Source organism: Monodon monoceros, unplaced genomic scaffold (assembly GCF_005190385.1).
Source record: "Monodon monoceros isolate NGI ecotype Baffin Bay Population unplaced genomic scaffold, NGI_Narwhal_1 Super_Scaffold_3, whole genome shotgun sequence".
In the NCBI taxonomy this organism is placed as follows: domain Eukaryota; kingdom Metazoa; phylum Chordata; class Mammalia; order Artiodactyla; family Monodontidae; genus Monodon; species Monodon monoceros.
The window spans coordinates 35,647,352-35,667,905 of NW_021703780.1; the positions used below are offsets into that span (position 1 = coordinate 35,647,352).

The 20,554-nt window shown below is 37.6% G+C and overlaps 1 protein-coding gene across 1 annotated transcript in view; it reads right to left on the bottom strand.

Moving 5' to 3' along the window:
- The window catches only part of DNAH8 (dynein axonemal heavy chain 8), a 323,816-nt gene that overhangs the window by 109,326 nt on the left and 193,936 nt on the right, over positions 1-20,554 (bottom strand). The window contains exons 64-74 of the mRNA XM_029243162.1: positions 20,039-20,203; positions 18,323-18,549; positions 16,370-16,488; positions 13,852-13,955; positions 12,657-12,833; positions 10,754-10,921; positions 10,017-10,232; positions 6,755-6,892; positions 5,447-5,574; positions 4,466-4,637; positions 2,826-2,981 (exon numbers count right to left, since the gene is read on the bottom strand). Coding sequence (XP_029098995.1) covers positions 2,826-2,981; positions 4,466-4,637; positions 5,447-5,574; positions 6,755-6,892; positions 10,017-10,232; positions 10,754-10,921; positions 12,657-12,833; positions 13,852-13,955; positions 16,370-16,488; positions 18,323-18,549; positions 20,039-20,203 — 1,770 coding nt within the window. The remainder of the gene's footprint in view (positions 1-2,825; positions 2,982-4,465; positions 4,638-5,446; positions 5,575-6,754; positions 6,893-10,016; positions 10,233-10,753; positions 10,922-12,656; positions 12,834-13,851; positions 13,956-16,369; positions 16,489-18,322; positions 18,550-20,038; positions 20,204-20,554) is intronic.

Here is a 20,554-nt window from a genome sequence, read left to right on the forward strand (position 1 = left end):
TGTGCTGTGAAAGACCTTACTATGAGTTGATAAGGTAAATGAATCTAAACAAAGAGCTTCAACTAGCTTACTTAAACAAGATGAAACAAGGTCCCAAGAAGACTAAATGTAATTGTCCTACTCTATTCCCCAAGACACAAACTCTATTTTTGTGATGTCCTTCCCAAGTGTGATGGTTAATTTTATGTGTCAACTTGACTGGGCTAAGGGATGCCCAGATAGCTGGCAAACATCTTTTCAAGGTGTGTTTGTGAGGTTGTTTCTGGAAGAGATTAGCATTTGAGTCGGTAGACTAAGAAAAGAAGATGGGCCCCATCCATGTAGGCGGGCATCATCCAACCCATTAAGGGCCTGAATAGAACAAAAAGGTGGAGGAAGGGCCAATCTGCTCTCTGCTTACGCTGGGACATCCATCTTCTCCTGCCCTTGGGACCTCAGACTCAGACTGAGTCTTATACCATTGACTCCCATGGTTCTCAGGCCTTCTAGGGTTTGGACTGGAACGACACCACTGGCTTTCCTGGGGCTCTAGCTTGTAGATAGCAGATCTAGGACTTCTCAGACTCCATAATCCCATAAGCCAATCCCTCATAATAAAACTCTTTCTATATATCTATACCTAGATATCCTTTCAGTTCTGTTTCTCTGGAAAACCCTGACTAATACACCAAGTAAAAAAATAATTTTCAAATTGTCAATTTATTAAAGATTACCTTTAACCACCTTCAGTATCTTTTGTAAACTTGAAATACTATCTTAGAGTCATAATTTCAGGTTTAATTCACTTGATTTTTCTCATGGAGGAATGCTTGTGGTAGCCACCACAAGAGCCTGTATCTCCTGCACGGATACTCTGGCATTCAGGCTTTACAAAGTAGTCAGTGAATTCTTTATAGGGGAATTAAGTGAATACATTCTCTTTCCAGAGGTCAGAGCTATAGGTGCTGGAGATGGCATTGAAGATGGCCTTGATGCAGCCCTGGACATATAAAATATGTTTTGTTTTTCATTTATAAAGTGTTTCATTTTTCATTTTGCCTTCCTTCCCAAGCACAGAAATAATAGTTTTGTTTCATTTTATTTTCTTCTATTTGTGTTTGTGTATGTGCTTATCCACATATTCAGAAAAATAATGTTTTCTGAGTAAAAAGGATGCAGTTCAATTTGCTAACATCCTAGCAGTTGATGGTTTTTAAAATAAGGAAGTGTCTCTGGCATATTTCTGTTACTTCCTCAAGAAGCTTCTTGGGACAGGGTTGCATCAGGAAGGACATGACTGAAGGCTATCAATGAGTTTAATGCTGAAATGGAGAGATAAAGACACAATCAGGAAAAATAAGAATAAGATGAGCAGGGAGATCAACAGCCAAGGGAGACAAGAGGAGTGAGGAAGGGAGCAAGGGACAAGTTATAGCTGAGCTGGATCCAGGGAGCTTGGTTCAGGAGCAGGAACGCCACTCATGCACTTCTGTGTCTACAGCTCCTCAGGAACTGCGTTCTCATCGACTCCCTTTCCCTTAACTCTTCCCTTCCACTTATGCTCACTTCCCAGGACTTTTCTGGGTTTTCTAAGTAAACACGGACTGGAGTCTTAATGAGGTGGGAGTATCTTGAGGTGATCCAGAGTGCTAGACAGTGTCCACGTGCCTGCAAAGCCCTGATCTCAGGCGGAAATCTTTCAATGTTTCACCATTAAATATGGTGTTTCTTGTAGGCTTTTTGTAAATACTCTTTATCTGATTAAGGAAGATCTCTCCTAATCTTAGTTTGCTGGAAGTTTTATCATGAAATGCTGTTAAGTTTTTAAGTTTTACCAACTGCTTCTTCTGCATTTATCAAGATGACCACATGATTTTTCTGGGTTTGTTTGTTTTCCTGTAATGATGACACACTTTAATTAATTCATTTAATTCAATAAATATCAGAATTACTACCCTATATAAAGAGCTGCACAGAAAATATAAAGATGGTGTAAAACCATAAGCCTTGCTAACAAAAAGTTTATGGTACATTAGAGATAAAAGACAAACGTCCAAAGAACAATAATTTAAGGCAGGCTCCTAGTCCATAACAGAAATACAAGATGTGTGAGGAGTCAGGACAGGCTATATTAAGCTGGGGACTCAGGCAAGTTTGGGTAAAAGTAGCATTGGATGTGGACTTTGAATAATGTTTAAGATTTTTATCTGGGATGTAAGCAAAGTGGGCAGTTGGGTGGAGAAGACATTCTGGTTAGCAGACATAGTACAAGCAAAACTATGCATCCAGAAGGCTTGGAACTGGGAACAGTGTCGAGGAAACAACGAATAGTCCATATTGTAATACTGAATTGAAACATCAATGTAACAAGATCTCCCAAGGAGCCAGGAATGTTGGAGTCCTGCCTTTGTTTACCTCTACCTTAGGATTAACACCTTGGTAGAATCCAACTCCCATACTGGACTCTAGCGTGCTATGTGGTACTACCAAGTGGCTAAGCTAGGTTGGAGCAAATGGCCTTAAACTGAGGAATCACAAGTCTTATTTTTGTCATTTTCTTATAAGCCCAAACTCAAGGCCCAGAATAAAGGCCACATCCAACACTGGCAATAGCAAATTGAGCCAGAAAAATGGACAGAGAGAAGGAGAGTGAGGTCAAGAGAGAGCACAAAAGAGAAAATAATCAGAGCATTTGTCCCAAAACACTGTTACAAAACTCAAGGGTGTAAAGTAGCAAACAATTACCACCATAGAGATGACAACTTTATGACTGACAGATTCAACTGAAATTGTGGGAAAACGCCATGATTTCAAGATTACTTTCCCATGCACCAAATGGTACATACCTGCAAGTCATTTTCTTTTTCCTTTGATTTAATCCAAGTTTTGCCTTGAGTTTGTGGGTCTATGAGGAGTGGGTATCTGGTGGCCTTTGTCACAATGATGCCGTTCTGAATGGAGAGGTCATCTCCTGGTAATCCCTGCAGCCCCCACTCACCAATCTGAATAAGAGGAAATGGATGTGGCCATTCAGAGGAACACAGGAAGGCTTTTGTTAGTGATTAACGGTGCCACGATATAAAAGAATTTAAAATTTGGGCATATTTTTCCCATTGAGACTATGGAACAAGTACCTAGAAAGAAAACCAAACTCGTAAGTGTGAACCAAACAACATCAAATTAAAAGAAACAGATTTATCATCTAATAAATCCTTTCTCTAGTAACCCCAGACTAGGTTTAGTCCTTTATATTGTGTTTTCATACTTACGAGGAAATATTGTAAATTGACTGCATATTAAACCTGAGCTGGGGATTCTGAAGCATGGTTGCTGAACATTCAGAGAACAGCAGGGCCTTGAAATATGGTGAGACTGGGCGGGTGGTGGGATCCAGATGGGCTGGAGGTGGCGGAGGTAATGAATATTCTGAGACCTCAGAGTAGGTAAGCCCTAAGGGTTAAGTCTCTGAAACTTCCCCTTCCTGCCCTCTGGTTCTGCTTACATGGGGGAAGGGACATTGCATAGCTGGAGGCAGAGACATTAGGGGAGATGAAATATTATATTGGTAGGAACTCATTAATGATGTTTTTCTTAATATTTCCTTTCAAAATCAAGAGGGAATTGTCAGTCTGGCTCCACGTGGTCAACAAAATCATCCAAGATCCAAAGAGCCAACCAGCCTCCACCTTCGTTAAATTATCCCAGCTCCACCAAAGGCCACAATCGACAAAGAATACCCTGGCCCACTTCACCTCACCTGTGCCCAGTGCGTCTCCAATACATTACTCTTCCCTGTAAGGACAGTTGAACACTGTTTGAATTGAAAAAGATTATTTTTTGACTTTTAAATAGCGGTAACTTGAAATTAATAGTTTGGCTTTCCTAGGGAAACTGCAACTGGGGAACATATTTACAAATCAAAAAGCAGCTCATGAATACAGATTGCCCGGAAAGCATTTCATGCCACAGGAGCTCTGTAAGGTATACTAAAAATTGACAGTGGCGTCAAATTCCCAGCAAGGAAGGTTAGTACAGCAGTGCATGCTTTTACTCAGTGATGTCAGATCATGCTATTATATTACACTGTTGGACATTATAAAAAGATGGTTAATGATCAAAAGAAAGTTAATACCAGTACTTACGTCCAGCTAACACCTACATTTTCCTAGAATGTTTGTAAGAAAATGTGATTTAATAGGACTGGTGTAAATAATGGAGGGTTATTAGAAGAGCTCAGTATTAGCAAGCCTATAACTCACAAATGATCTTTTCACTCATGGCAGTGCAATTGGTATTAATTTGAAAGCAAGATTTCTTAAAATGCAAAGGAACTTTTGTATCACAAAGAAAAAAAAATTTATAACACTTTAGCATTTTCAAAACAATCTTTTCAATTAAATGCAAAAAGAAAAAATTAGGTGTACCTTAATTTCTTAGTGAGTAGGAAATGAAATTCAAATAATGCTGTAAAGAAAGCAACACTTACTGTTGGAGGATCCACCAACATTGAAATAAGATTCAGATTTTCAGTGAAAGGAATCTTCCGTGCTTTCAACTCTGCCTCCCATTGATCTTTAAGCAAATAGTTCCTAAATATCTGATTGAAAGGACCGAGATAGGAAAGGAATCCAGTGCACAGCAGAATATCACCTACAAGTCTGTTAAGAAAAAGCAAAGTGAATCACTAACACATTTTAAGTTCTCCCAGTAAGGAGTTTGAAAGGCCACCAGGCAGTTTTGTTACTAGATGAAGTCCTTCTTTGCTCCCAGCTTAACACTTGGCAGCCAGACATGGAGAGACCATGCAAAAAGGAGCCTAAAGGCTCAAAATGGGGTAGGGGTGGCCTCATTCGGAATTAAGTCAGGGAGCAAGAAAGAAGGCTCCTTTCTGAAGCCTACAGGTCCTGAAGCTTGACTTCCAGGTGAGGAAAGCATCCTTTTCCCATCCCATGCCCTAGTCTTGTTCAGACTGAATCTTGATTTAACCACTACTTCTTCTTCATCCTCTTTTTTTTTTTTTTGCCATTCTCCTAAGCCACTCTCATTCCCTCTCTTTCGGTTTTCAGAAGACACCAGCCCAAGATACCTTTCCATTTAAAACAAACTGTTGAGCCACACTTTCAAAATCCTTGAGGTGAACAGTATAGAACTGGAACCAGTAACTAGATTGTTCTGGCAAATCCAGACAATATTAGAAGCATTCTCACACTGAAAGCCCACACTGTTGAACCAAAATTGAGGTTAAAAATGTTTCACCAAGTTTTCTTCCTGCTCCATTTTACTGAGAGTGTGGGACTCAAGCTCTAAGCACTTTCTTAGATGATGGGATTCTGAGATGGGGATATGGAAACAGAGGAGAAAAGCACTTCAAGGAATGAGACTTTATGTTCCCCCATGCCACAAAGAGGTGGCCTTTGGGGTGATGACTAAGAAGGAAAGCAATTATATCAAAGACCAAATTTTATACCTATTAATCTGAGCTTTGAACTCTTTGCTTTGCTGAGTCCATCGGACTTTTTCTCCACTCAATCCATCGATGAGGGCGGAAGCTGCCTGCATCTTTTTCCGGCACATGTCAGCATCATTAAGCAAATCCTACATTCATAAATGGAGAATGTCTCAAAGAGCTTCTTAAATTGCTTAATCAAACATCCATTATATTCACACATAAAAATACATGGAGGAATTTCTTAATTTGCAAAATAAATATAATCTAAAAATATAGTGTCAGTAAAATTTTACATATTAAATTCTTGTAATTCATTCATAATATAGTTATTTTACCTTACGAAATTTCAAGAAGAGCCATTTTGTAAGAGAGAATCCAAATCACACAACTTAAATAGTATTTCTATTAGATATTCTCAAAACAATAAATATACCTTTTTCTTGGATTTAATAATAATTCTGAGTTCTTTGCAGCTTACAAAGGATTTTTTTTCCCCAGAAAAATCCTACACGACAGTAGTATGCTGAAGCCAGCTTGTATCAGCTCAAAAGAGTCAGTTGTTACACTTTTCAGAAAATTTGTGAGCTGGTGTTAAACACAGCCATTATTAAAAATTAAATTACAGTATTAAATTAAATTACATAGCTCACAACTAAATTACATAAATTTATGTTAAAGGTAATAAATAATCAAAATTCATCAATTCCTAGTTATTTACTACATTTTCATATTATCTATACTCTTGAGGTTAAGTTCATTGCATCTGCATGGTGGAAATAGTATATAATGGCATGCTGCATCTTTTCCCATACATGCGTCGTCTTGTCACATTGACGGCTTAAAATGGACAGTGGCAGGGGGTACCTAGACCACAGAAATCAACAAACACTGCAAATCAAGGCTTTCTTCTCCCCCTAGCCTCCACCCCGACAAGCTGATTGTTGAACGTTTACCAGACCACCACTGCTTACAACCTATACCATAAGGTTGTAGCTTTATCTGTATTTAACAGATAAAGTTCGTCAATCACCCCCAACTGCACAATTCATAAGTGACTGAACTGGATATCAAACCTAGTTTTCTGACTCCAAAGTCAATACTCTTAGGTATGACATCACAGCTTCTTCTTATAGAAAATAATTACTAAAAACAGAAAAAAAGAATGTGGAGTGTTGAAGGTCCAAAATAAGCAGACACAGCCAGTGAGCAAGGGCGTTCAGGTAAATATTTTTTCAGTGTAAACATTTGCTGGATTTCTAAACACAACACATACTTGTGTAACATTTCAGTACGTCTTATTAGTAATTTCTGTGTATTTAATCTCACCATTTTCTCATTCATTGCAGCATCAAATTTGGCTTGCACTTTATCCAGCTCAGCTTGCTTCTCATCCAGCAGTGCCTGGGCCTTCCCCAGTTCAGCGTTGGCAACTGCTAAACGGCCCTCCTGCTTGGCCAAGTTAGCCTTAAAAGGAAGAAGATGTGATTAGTGTAGAGGTGTATTAGTGCTACAAAACATTCGTGCTTTTAATTGGTAAATAATAGCATAAGTTACTACATAATTTTTGCCCTATTTGGAAGTCATCTGTTTCGTTGTCTTCAGCTGGGGAAGCAGAGAAATTTCATTAAAGTTCATTTTTTTCCTTTTAATTATTAATGTTCAATATGGAAATCGCAGAAATGAATGGGAAGGAGAAAAAAAAATTACTCATGATTTTACCCAGAAAGAGTCTGTGAGTATTGTGTCAAGAAGTGGATAACTAGCATTTTGATTTTCTTTTTTCACTTAGAGTAATATAATTTCCTCACATCCTTAAACACTTTTTCATGAACATTAGTTATATGGCTGCATAATATCCCACAATTTGGATATATCATAATTTACTTAACTTTTGCCTTACTTTTAGACATGTCTTTCTCCCCTACTCCCCATTTTTATGTTATTATTATTTTTAATTTATTTTTGGTTGCGTTGGGTCTTCGTTGCTGCATGCGGGCTTTCTCTGGTTGCAGCGAGCGGGGGCTAACTCCTTGTTGTGGTGCATGGACTTCTCACTGTGGTGGCTTCTCTTGTTGCAGAGCACAGGCTCTAGGCATGTGGGCTTCAGTAGTTGCAGTACGCAGGTTCAGTAGTTGTGGCACATGGGCTTAGTTGCTCCACGGTATGTGGGATCTTCCCGGACCAGGGCTCGAACCCAGGTCCCTTTCATTGGCAGATGGATTCTTAACCACTGCGCCACCTGGGAAGTCTTCTGCCCATTTTTAACCATTATAAATAATGCTGTGATGAATACTATTGGGTATGTAAACATTTAGGATTGTTTTCTTGGTAAAGATTTTTTGAAGTGAAATTACTATAACAGTAGTTTTTCCTCTTTCTCTAAGTCCTATAGCATGATACTTATGTTTCTTATAAATTTAAAGTAATTAATCAGTAAAGTAATATAGCCCTAGAGCCTTCTGGGGTTGAAGTTCCTTTGTAACTTTCTTATTTTCTTTCTCAATATTTGTTTTTTTGAAATTAGCTATTTTTCTCAGGAAATTTTAAGTTCATTTAGATTTTCTAATATATTTACAAATAACTTTAGATTCTGCTTTTTAATTATTTAAATCTATAATCTGTAATTATATGGATTTATCTTTTATATTCATTACATATCTCATATATATATATTTTTTGCAAAGCACCAATTCTTTAATTTTACTACTTTTTTCTAATTTTTAATGTTATTTTTATTAGCTCTTTCTACTTTCCCTAAATTGTCTGTGTGTGTGTGTATGCTTATAAATGAGTATATATATACTGGAGTGTTTAGTTTCTTTGATTCACTTAAAGTCTGAGAAGGTAGCGTTTTGGCCGCATCACAAAAGCTTTGGTAACTAGCTTTTTGTCATCATTTTCTAAATAGAAGTGACTAGCTTTTTTTAAAAAAATAAGCATTTTATTTTTATTGTTATAGTCAGAGAATGAGGTCTCAGAAATTTTTGCTTTTGGGAATTGAATCAAAGTCTTCTTCTAGAATTGAATATCATCAATTTTTGTAAATGTTTCTTGGACACTGGAAATAATTTGATATTCTTTGTTCATATGAAGGAAGTTCAATGTAGCTATTCAACTTTAAAAATAATATAGTGCAAAATCTCTATATAATTATTAATTTATGCCTACTCAGGACTGGCTACATAAAAGTGCAAAATGAAAATGCAGAACCCCTTGTTTAAAAATTAAGAGGGTGATAACAGAGCATTAAGCCAAGCACGGTCCCTTCTAAAGCTGGCCCTCTGCCTACCAGACCTGTTGTGGATTGATAGCATATGCCACAATATCAAATTACAGGATTTTCTTTTTTGTTAAAAAACTCCACTTAAACTATTAATGGATTTTGCCTTACGTAACTTGACGCTATTTTATTTATCGCATAAAGCATTATTACAATTAAGTCTCACTGTGGATCATAATTTTTATCAATAAAAATAACTGTTCTTCTAAGTGCTTATTTTTTCTTGAATTCTACATTTATAGTAACATTTCTCTCTTCGTATCTTTTTGTTTGGGTGTGTTTGCTATGTTTGCTCATCATTTCCCTTTGTTAAAACTTTAAATTTTCTCAAAGCTACCTATGTGCAGAATTTAAAGAGGCAGCCATTTCTATAAGGCTTATTAGAAAACAGTAACCCTCTGCCACCCACCCGCTCAACACTTTCCATGCCACTTTCAACAAAGTGGAATGAGCAACCACTTTCAACACTTTTAGCTTTATGGGACAGGCTGGGGGGTGGGGATTGGGGGTAGTGTGTGTCTGGGTGATATATTTTATGAATCCTTTGCACTCCTGAGAATGTATTTCTGTTCTCTCATACATAAAGGACAATCTGGCCCAGTATAGATGGGGTGTGTGTTTGTGTGCATGTGTGTGTGTGTGTGTGTGTGAAAGAGACAGAGAGAGTGTGTGTTTATCCCTCAACACTTAAATCGCATCCTTAAGAATGTCTTTTTGTCTTTTGTTCCCATTAAGGGCAGCTTGGCCAGCGACTGAGTTCTTGGACCCCAGTAATTTCCTCCTCAGTACTCTGCATATGTTTTCCATTATTTTCTAGTATTTAGGGTTGTGGCAAGTCTGTGCACATCCTGATCTCTACTCTTTTGTAAGCAACCTTTTAAACTTTGTTTCTTAGATGCCTATAAGGTTCTCTTCCTGTCTTTGAAATTTAAAACATTTCTAGGTGTTGATCTTAATTTTCATAAATTTTGTTTGGAATATCGTAATCAAATTCAGTCTCCAAACCTAATCTCCAAACTTTAAAGCCAGTTTTCTTTCATGATAGCTCAATTATGATTCCCAATAAGTTCACTTCTAGTTTAAGTTAACAAGTTGATTTTGGTTTCTTGTCTGCAAGGCCAAGAAACATGTAACAAGATATAAAAAGAATGAGAACTTGTGAGGGGACATACAGAGAAAAAGAGAAATTTGGTAACAGAGAAACCTACCTTTATTAGACTACATTATGCTTTGTCTTTTAATGGCAGCAATAACGATGAATGATTTTATTAAGAATTGATTTACTGGGAGAAGAAGGGAAACGTTTACCTTCAGAGGCAACACTTCTCTGTTGACGCCATAAAATGTTGCCATAGCAAGTGTCCAAGACAGCAGACCAGCCACATTCCCACAGACTTTTTTGGCACTTTCAAAAGTGTAATCATCCATGTTAAAATATGGCTGTAGTAACTCCACAGTCTCTTCATTTATTGTGTCCTTGGGGAACTGCTGAAGGCTCCACAGGAATCCCGTCGCACTCATCAACTGAAAAATAGTATTACAGCCTGTAAGCTCTGGAAGAAAATGTGTACTTTCTTCCTGAGTTAGTATGTACTTCTAAATTGAATTTTTTTCAAAGAAGTAATAATTGATTTGCTCTGAACATACAAATCAAGACTATGGGAGTAGTCAACCGAAAGCTGTAAATTGCAGGTCGTCTTCCTGTTGCCATAGTGAAGAGTAAAGAAGAAAAACAATGTAAGTTTCCCATCTAGTGAGTGCATCTAAATGCCCCCAACCACACAAACCCCCCTTTGGAGGCTGGGTTGGGATGACATCAAGACTATGCCAATACTACCTACAGGTTCTGGACAGATTTTATAAAAAGAGGGCATTCAGCTTTAAAATCTTTCCCCACTTACATTTTTGGAGATGCAGTTTAAGAAAAACCCTTCAGCACACAATGACTGATTATTGTCTGCCAGTGTGTCTGGTCTATATTGAGTATCCTGGGATGTGGACACCTGGTACACCTCATAGGACTTACAGAGATAGATTTTACTTACTTTTAATGACTCTCCCCATGATGGCTTGCAGCAAGGTTTTTCTGGATCCATAGTGACAGGGTCAATTTTCTTTTGAAATAGTAACAGAACACAGTCCATGATTCTCATAATAAGATGAGGGGGCTTTGCAAGTTTCCTGACTGTGGCAATATCATTTGGCTTGATAGTCTGTATTTAGGGTTAGGGATCAGAATATTTTTTGTTAAGTAGTATTCCTAGTCATGTGGAAATCTCATACTTTTAAATAATTAAAGTGGAAAACTTTAAAACATATTTTCTCCCCAATCCCTGACATTATCTCCTCAAGGGTTTGCATTCCAAGATAATGGCTCTTTCATTGTTTAAATTGGGCTTTCTGTTTCTCTGTTTTCATTTTTTTCCCCTGTAGCCCTCAATGAATTGCTTTAGTATATCACTACCATTCATTGCCCACCACCCCAGACCTCTGTTAGCAACAACCATCATTAATGTGTAACATTTAGATAATTTGCATCTTCAAAGCACAGAATCTATATTATATGGATATTAAAAGAGGGGCAAGGTCCTGAATATCAGAAACCTCACCTTCAGTTTTCATTTTGAGGGCTGCCCTGTCTATGGAAGGGAGAGGAATTCGAAGGAGACAAGAAAAGTTATTGTAACATATGGCTCATAAAAATATTTTTGGAAGTTTCTATCTGTGAGCTGGGTTTGAAATAAGATATTACTTGACATTCAAGTCAAGAAGGACTGGGACATCATATGATCAATAAAAAACTCCAGTGATCAGTCTCCTGTGTGTTATCATAGGACCCACAAAAGGAGTTAGGGTGGAGAATGTGTCCTGGTCATTGTCATGATTTTGTTAAATGATGATTCTAAATCTATTCATTTATTTAACAACTACAAGCATTCTCCCATATAAAACAAAAGCAAACCAAAAACAGCCCTGTCCTCAGAATCCTCCAAGGAAAAGAGAGAGAAAACACAATTACCCTAAACTATGATTATCTGCCATGTTAGAAGTATAGGAGTTGCAGGAAAACAAAGGAGGTCCAGAAGAATTGAAAACTTTCTGGAAGGAGTGAGATCTGAGCTTGGTCTTGAAGACTGACTCTTACTAGTTAGTGAAAGTTAGGAAAAATAGAAAGCATTCCTGGCAGAGGGAGAGGCCCATTTAAAGGTAACAGACCATGATTACTGCAGAAGCCTGTAGCTGTTTCTGTATGGCTGGATCATACTGTGTGCAGGGACAAAATGACAAGAGATAAAATTGAAGGGGTAGACAGAAGCCAGGCTATCACAGCAGTAGCACTAATATTTATTGAGTACTTCCTATGTGCCCAGCAAACTATTCATTACTTTTAATGCTTACATTGATCCTTCAAGGATCAATGAAGAATTAGAATCCTGACTGAGACCCAAGAGAGTTAAGTAAATTTTACTCCAGATCATCTATCATGTGGTCATGAGAGGCAAATGGAGATCTTCTTGCCTCACAGCTGTGGATACCTAGCTCGGGACTTTAATCCTAAGAGCAATGGGAACCACAAGGGGATTTTTTAAAAGGTTGAAGGCTGCAAGACATAGGCTAGTTGGGATGCTGAAGGAACTGAGAAGGCTCTCTAAAGAATCTGAGTCCCTTAGGCTACAGTTTAAGCCAATAATCACTAGCATTATTCCTCGGTTCTCATGGAAAGCTGATTTGAGAATGAAAATCAGTTATGGGAAGTAAAGACTTAAAAAAGGTAGAACTTAGGAAATGTAATCAACAGAAACATTTGTTTCAAGACTCAGAAATTCTAAATCACATTAAGAATTCAATTCAGTTTTCTGATTACAAAACTTCCACAGTTAATTTCATGTAACAAAACATGGTGCCTGCTAGGACTTGTGTGGCGAGAGAGAACAATGCACTGCTCACATTCAGGGCTGCTTCTGCTTCTTCCAGTGCAGGTCTAGCCGCCTCGAGCTTGGTCTCAGCTATTACTTTTTCACTATCAATTTCATCCACTATTTTTTGGGCTTTGTCTTTTACTTCCTGCACTTCATTTTTTACTTTGGCTGAAGCCTGAGCACTTACTGTGACTTCTGCTAATACCTGTTAAATTGAGGAAACATATGAGGGTAAATAGAAACCTTTCCAGCACAATTTACAGATCTGAGCAGTGAGAGAATATTTATTCAATATAATGTAAAACAAGAGTAAGAGCAAATTTATTCCCCATCTAAGTTGTCTATATTTTAAGGTGTATTAAAGTAACTCCTTTGAGCAGTCTTGCAGTCTTCTATTTCCTAAGCTTCTTTGAGGCATGAACTATATAAATAAATATTTTAAGCTTTCAGAAAAATGATATTTCTATTCCATGTAATTTCTAGAAATTTAAAACTATTTAACATCAGTGCAATAGAATAAAGTCAGAAGTCCTATTAAGCCTCATGTAATAACAAAAAAAATAGCTAATATTTATTGAGTGCCTACCATACGTCAGGGTGCTAAGTGCCTACCATGTGTCATATCCTAAATGTCTCTCCTATGCTATCTCTCTCATTTCAGTAACTGGCTAAGGGTCAAGACTTAAGTATCCATTCTGAACTGACTCTCAGTGAGTGGAAGCTGAAAGCGGTCTGAGACTGGGGGGAGGAGTTGTAGATAAAGGAGCAGCCACACATATATCCCTATCAACTTGGGAAGGGTATCTTTAAACAAACAAACAAACTCAACCAACGCTTCTTTTTATCCTTTTCCTTCCTCGACACAAACTTCAGATGGGACTTGGGTTATCCCAGAAACCTAGAGCATGCAGGGAACTTAAAGAGAAGACCAAACATAACTTGCAGTCAAGCAGAAACTTCCTAAACAGGACAGAAAACAAGAGAGACAGACAGAACCAGGGGAGGAAAAATAGTCTTAGACCAAGCAGAGGATATAATAGTTTAGGTATGACTTGGTATAAGTTAAACAAAAATGTCTAATGGTCTTTGTGAACATTATCTCACCAGAAATAGTCTGTAGGCTTATACCCTGTTTACTTTTTCATAACGTTTTTAAACAACGCTTTTTTTTCTAATATGGAAAAATATTCCTCACAGTAGTGATAAAATAAATGCCAACTCACTTCATCTGCTTTTACAGATGCCACTGCCAACTCCTTCTCCTTGACCGCAAGATCTTGGGAGAGTTTTGCAACAGATTCACTTGCCTCCATCAGCTTATCAAGACCTTTACAAATACACACATACACACTGAGCATATGACTATCCCCTCATCAAACATTTATTCAGTATTTACTACTTACAAGGCACCATAATTTGTACTATAACAAACACAAAATAATTATGGACAAAATGCTTTAAAAATATACATATTTTAGGAGCAACGATACTGACCATATTTCTGAGAGCTTCATCAGGAAATGAAGAAAATAGCTCTGACTGAAGAATATCATCTAGTTACATTTAAGGGAAAGTCACATTGCTATAATGAGTAAGCTGAATTTAGCCAGGGAACTTATTTGACAAACTTATGCTTTCCTTGGCTTTGTAACTATCATTTTTTTTGCCTTTGAATCATATTGCAGCTGACATGGCAAATGAGACAGATAATATATTAACGTTTTTTGTGGTTCTCTGCTATAAAAATGAAAATAACTGCTAAAACTTCTGCAACAGGCTCTGAGAATCTCAGTGCTCCAGTGAAAAATAACTGGTTAACTAAATTTCTCACATTCCGACTGGGCTCTAGATGGAGTGGTGTTGGTAAGCATTTAGCATCAGGGTCTGGGGTGAGGGCACTCATTTGTATGGTTTCCAGTTTCTGTGGTGTAAATACTCCCACCATGTCTGATTTCAAGCTACCAAGAGGTTCTCAGTAACACACCATTATATAATATTTCTACCACACAGATAGAATAGAAATAATAATGTTCCTCAAGAACATTAATAAGAGTAAATTAAAGTAAAAATAGCTAAGAAGTAATGAGTTTTGAGTATTTATTGCCCTCACTTTTAACATAATTAATTTAATTGTAAGTTAATTAATTTTTAATAAAGGCTGTGTTAGCAACCAGATCATAAAATTCCTAATTTAACCGTCAGTTCTCATGAGCCAGTGCAAGTAGCTTCAGCACACCCCTGAGTCTAGAGCATCATATAGACAAGCTTCAAGAAGGTGAGCATTTAGAAAGACAACAGAAGAAAGTTTCTCTCCTAGGGTTCTTATCATCACCATAACTTCACAGACCTTTATGCTTTGTGACCACGTTCTGTGAAGACGTGAAAAGACAGCACTAAGGTGTTTTGGATTATTTGGGCCAAATGCTTTCTGGACATAAAATCGGTCCCCATTTACACTTTTCCTGCTTATGCTACATATACTAGACACTCATAAAATCATTGCTCACGTAAACTCTCTTTTTGTTTTTATTTGTTCATTTTTGTTTCTGTTTTGTCTTTTTCTTTGTTAGAAATTTGAGAAGCATTAACATGGCAAAGTTTACACAAATTGAGGGAAATTGTAATGAAACCAAAAACTGAAATTATGGTGTTCCCAAGGGCTGACTTTTCCCCATCTGCAAGCAGCAACTCAGCGACTGTGGTGACTCGCTGACCAACAGGGTGGACCCAAAGTTGAAGGAGTTGAATAAAATGGTTCTGGAAGAAAAACAGCCCACCTCTATCACAGCAGCTATAAATAAAATGTGTTAACTATAATATAGAGAACTGTCTTCCCTTATAGCTGGTGAAATTAGTTTTACTACTTTACAGTCAGTGTCATTTGTATATGTGTGCACACAGTGGTCACATACATGGTATATACGAACAGAACAGATTCCTTTTTTTTTAAATTTTATTTTATATTGGAGTATAGTTGATTTACAGTGTTGTGCTAGTTTCAGTAGTACAGCAAAGTGATTTAGTTATACATATACCTCTTCTTTTGCAGATTCTTTTCCCATAAAGGTTATTGAGTAGAGTTCCCTGTGCTATATACAGTAGGTCCTTGTTGATTATTTTATATCTAGTAGTGTGTATATGTTAATCCCAACCTCCTAATTTATCCCTCCCCTCCATCTCTTTCCCCTTTGGTGACTGTAGTTTTGTTTTCTAAATCTGTGAGTCTGTTTCTGTTCTGTAAATAGGTTCATTTGTATCATTTTTTAGATTCCACGTGTAAGTGATATCATATGATATTTTTCTTTCTCTGTCTGACTTGCTTCACTTTGTATAATAGTCTCTAGGTCCATCCATGTTGCTGCAAAAGGCATTATTTCCTTCTTTTCTATGGCTGAGTATAGATTCTTTTTTTTTAATTATCATGTAACATGATATTAGTTTAAGGTGGACATCATAATGATTTGATATATGTATGTATTGCAAAATGATCACCTCAATAAATTTAGTTAACATCCATTAAAAAAAACAAAATAAAACAAAAAAAACAGCCCACCTCTGTTTAGATTTTTGTCTGCCCAGAGTTTCTTGACAGGTCAAAAGACCCATAAGGGTATCCCTCAAAATAATATATTACTAACAAGAAAATCAATATTTTGTTTTCAAATACAACAATATCCACCAAACAAAATATTGGGATCCCTATCAGACAAGCCCTAAAAGATAAGATTCTGTCCCACTTACCAATATTCATACGTTCAGCTTGTTCATTAATATATTTCACCTTTTCAGCATAAATGTTTTTATAACCATTTATAAATGAGAGGTAAGACTTGGGAGTCACGTGTGCTCTTCGGCGGTATCTGAAAGTAGAAAAGAAAAAAGATCTTCACCTCTATCATTCTGACATACTCTCCTAAAATGTCAATAGAGACGCTCTTCTCACTGTGAAATCAGTGTAATTCTGGAGAGTGATTCACTAGCAAGAGGGCAGGAATTGTGAATGGAAACCTAGAGGTGAGGCGGAAAGAACACTAAATCTCTAACTGATGTTTTGACTTGACCCTATGCCCATTCTGGGCTTCTGTTTCCTCATCTGGAAAACTGAGAAAAGAATCACTGCCCTACATCTCCCAGAATTTTGTGAAAATCCAAAAATAAAGCAGCTTATGTAAACACACTTTGTAAGCTTTAAAATTCTGTACAAATAGTAGGGATAAGTGGTTGAAATGAACTTGTGCTGAGATCCGTTTTCTTTCACCTGGTATTTGCTACACACCTCTTCTCTGCTAGAAACCCAGGCTTACAAAGGTGAAAACCAATCTCTCCCCTAAATCGCTGGATAGTCCTTGAAATCAGGCAGACTCGATTCAAACATTCAACTCACTATGGGCTTTAGTATAATAATTACATTTAACAATAGAAATAAATAAAAGGAATAATTTTATACAGGAGAAACTCAAGTCAAAGAAGAGATCTTCACATACTATAAAATTATATTTTTATATTAAATTAGATTTATTCTATATTAAAATTTCACTTTTGGAGTTCTGAAGATTTTTAACATTAAAAAAATTTTTAAGGACTTTGGCATACATATGACTATTTTTAAAGCATTATATAAATATTGCTTTCAGAATAAACTTCTACAACCTAAGAGGATATGAAAACTTTGGAAAATACACTGAAATTAAAAAACATAAAGATGTAGGTTTTTGTAGCTCCACAGTTGATGGTAGTAGGGGTGGAGTTCAAGTTAAGTAGAAAGAAAATCTTCCCAATGGAGAGGATTAATACACACGGATTTACCAAGAGAATCTGGGAGATGATCTAGAATTATTTAAGAGGATGGTCCAAGTATGGATTTAAATAAAGAAAATGATACAGGATAAACAAACCTGTGAGATAGGAACCCCCGACCCCCTGGAAAATCAATTAAAGTGTTACCCAGACACTCTATGCAGAAAAATAGGCCTAGTCTTTCTGGGAGGTTCTGCCCTCCCTAAAGCCTGTGCATTAACCCTAAGGAAGAAGCCCACTGTTCTAGAGACCCAGGGTGGCCCATCTCTATTCAGAGCAATAGTACACAGTGACTGTCACACTTTGGGAGAAAATGCTATATTCCTGAACTGCCTACACCGGCTTTCACATCACGAGCACCGTTTCTGCTTTTAGGGACTGGAGTGTTCTGCAGTCAATTAAAATTTAGCTTCATAATTATTTGGCATGAAAACACGGATAAGATTAAATGATGCAAATACAAAACCTAAATGTTCCCTTAGCGTAAGGCAACAATGAAACTTTAGAAGAGTGGACTTCTTTAATCAAAATAAATAATGCACTTGAATAAGAAACTAATTTTAAACAGTTTATAATGAATTATTTTAAGTCATTTCCAAAAAAATTAAATCAAGCAAATGAAATAAAATGATTTATTAAGCGTCTGTTACTTTGAGGTCTGGAGGGAAAGAGATACTTAAGTATGGATACTAGTTAATTTTTAAATCTCGCTTACTTATCATCGTTTCTATACATAATCACTAGAATATCAAAGCAAGGAAAAATATCTAAGTGGGATTTAGCTGGGATCTCGTGCTCAATCACTATGACGAGTCTCTTACTGGACGTTACATTTAATTCCTCTTTGGAGTGAACTTTGTCTTTCTGTAGTTACCATGCTTACGTAATGTCACTTACCTTTGGAAGTAACTTTCACAGCTCTCTGAAACCATGTCGTGAAAGAGGCCCATTGTTTCTACAACTTGTCTTTTGGTGTCACTAGAGCAGACGATACTATAGCCTGAAATGAAATAGGAGGCCACCGCAACTAGAGCCTCCTTTGGCCAGCGACTGAACCAGTCCATGGTGCAGCCTGATATCAAGCCAGGAAATTTCAAAGAGCGGGCACGGAACTTCTCACCAACCTATCGACAGAAGAGTAAAAAAGCAGTAGAAACACGCAAGGATTATAAGTCAGCCAGAGGGACGTTTATATATTCTGAGCCAATAGCATATGACACCACAAATTCTTTTTCAGGAACCTTCTTGGGCTGCATTAATATGTAAATTAAGTGTCCAGATGAAAGGAAGTAATATTTCCACACTCTCCCCGTCCTAAGACTATATCTGTTCGATTCTAGGAGCTACCTTTTAAGAGGAAACTGACAAACCAGACCTCTTCTAAAGCGAGATGACCAGGACCATGAAAGGCCTGGACACTAGGGCACATGAGAGCAGCAGAAGAAACGGGAGGTGTTTGGTCTAAAAAGGGAACAACTTAGGGAGTCTGCAAAAACTTTCTCCAAATATCTGAAGAGCTGTATGTGGGAGAGGGATCAGGTTCACTTTATAGGACAAATGGAATCACAGGGAAGGGACTTCCCTGGTTAAGAATCCGCCTGCTAATGCAGGGGACATGGGTTCGAGCCCTGGTCCGGGAAGATCCACATGCCACGGAGCAACTAAGCCCATGCGCCACAACTACTGAGCCTGCACTCTAGAGACCGCGGGCCACAAAAACTGAGCCCACGTGCCACAACTACCGAAGCCCGGGCGCCTAGAGCCCGCACTCCACAACAAGAGAAGCCACCACAATGAGAAGCCTGCGCACCGCAACAAAGAGTAGCCCCCGTTCGCCACAACTAGAGAAAGCCCAGGCACAGTAGCAATGAAGACCCAACACAGCCAAAAATAAATAAATAAATGAAAAAAAAAAGAATCACAGGGGAAAAAACAAAGACAAAATTCCACTGTTTGTAAAGAAGACCTTTCTGGCTATCAGACTATCTAAAAATTAAGCAAGTTGCCCTATAAGTTAGTGAGATACCTCCCCTTCCCCCCAAGAGCAGAGCTGCCCAATAGAACTCTCTGTGATGATGGAAATGTTCTGTATGTGTGCTTTCCAGTATGGTAGCCACTAGCCACAGGTAGCTAGTGAGCACTTGAAATGCAGCTAGTGGGATTGAGAAACTGGATTTTTATTTTTACTTTATTTTAAGTGAGCACAATTTAAATGGATACACATGGCTAATGGTTACTATACTGGACAGCACAGTGAGACAGAGACATTCAATCCTACGTCAGGGACATTCTAGGTGGTATGTCTATATTGGAGGTAGAGCTGAACAAGACTACATCACCAAATCCCTTACAAATCAAATAATCTCTGTCTCTAGGTAATGAAAGTTGTAGGCTAGGCAATAATCACTGATAAGATGAATATTTTAAATTTTCACACTTTGGCATGAGATTTGGGTCAGTGAAGATTGGTGTTAGTAAAGAGTTGATTTTAATTCAATGTAACAAATGTTCATTTCTGACAAATCATCTCATCAGCGAAAGTACAGTCAAAGAACTGAGTACATTCAAAGAAGTAACTCCTCCTACACAGAAATTAATAAAATAAAAACTCACTGGAGAAAAGCAGAGAACGACGTGCAAGTTCTTCCTTGATCTTGAAATGAAGTATTCATACAGATTATCAAAGGTGGGAGGATGGCGAGGTAGCTCCCTTTTCATCACTGATATCAGCCCTTGGGTGATTTCATCCATCTCATCCCGTGCAAACAAACTGGAGATCTTTGAGGAATAGACAAGAGAGTGTTCAGTATTTTAAGAGTTCCCAACAGCCAATGCACTGCCGAAGTCTGGTCCTTCCCCTCCCCTCCCCTCACATGTCATCTCTTTTCATATTTTTTCCTGCATCTCCACAATCAAATCCCTAGTTTGCCAGAGATTACAAGAGTGCAACTTTTTATTCACTAGCTCAATCAGGAGCAAATTATGTTTCCTTTGGCTCAAATAGCTATTACCAAAAAGCCATCTCCTCTACCATTCCAATCATCTCTTTAAATGTCCAGTGATGCCCTTTGTTCTGACTCACAGTCAGTCTCAACTCTGGTTCCAAAGTAGTTAACTACATCATGCACC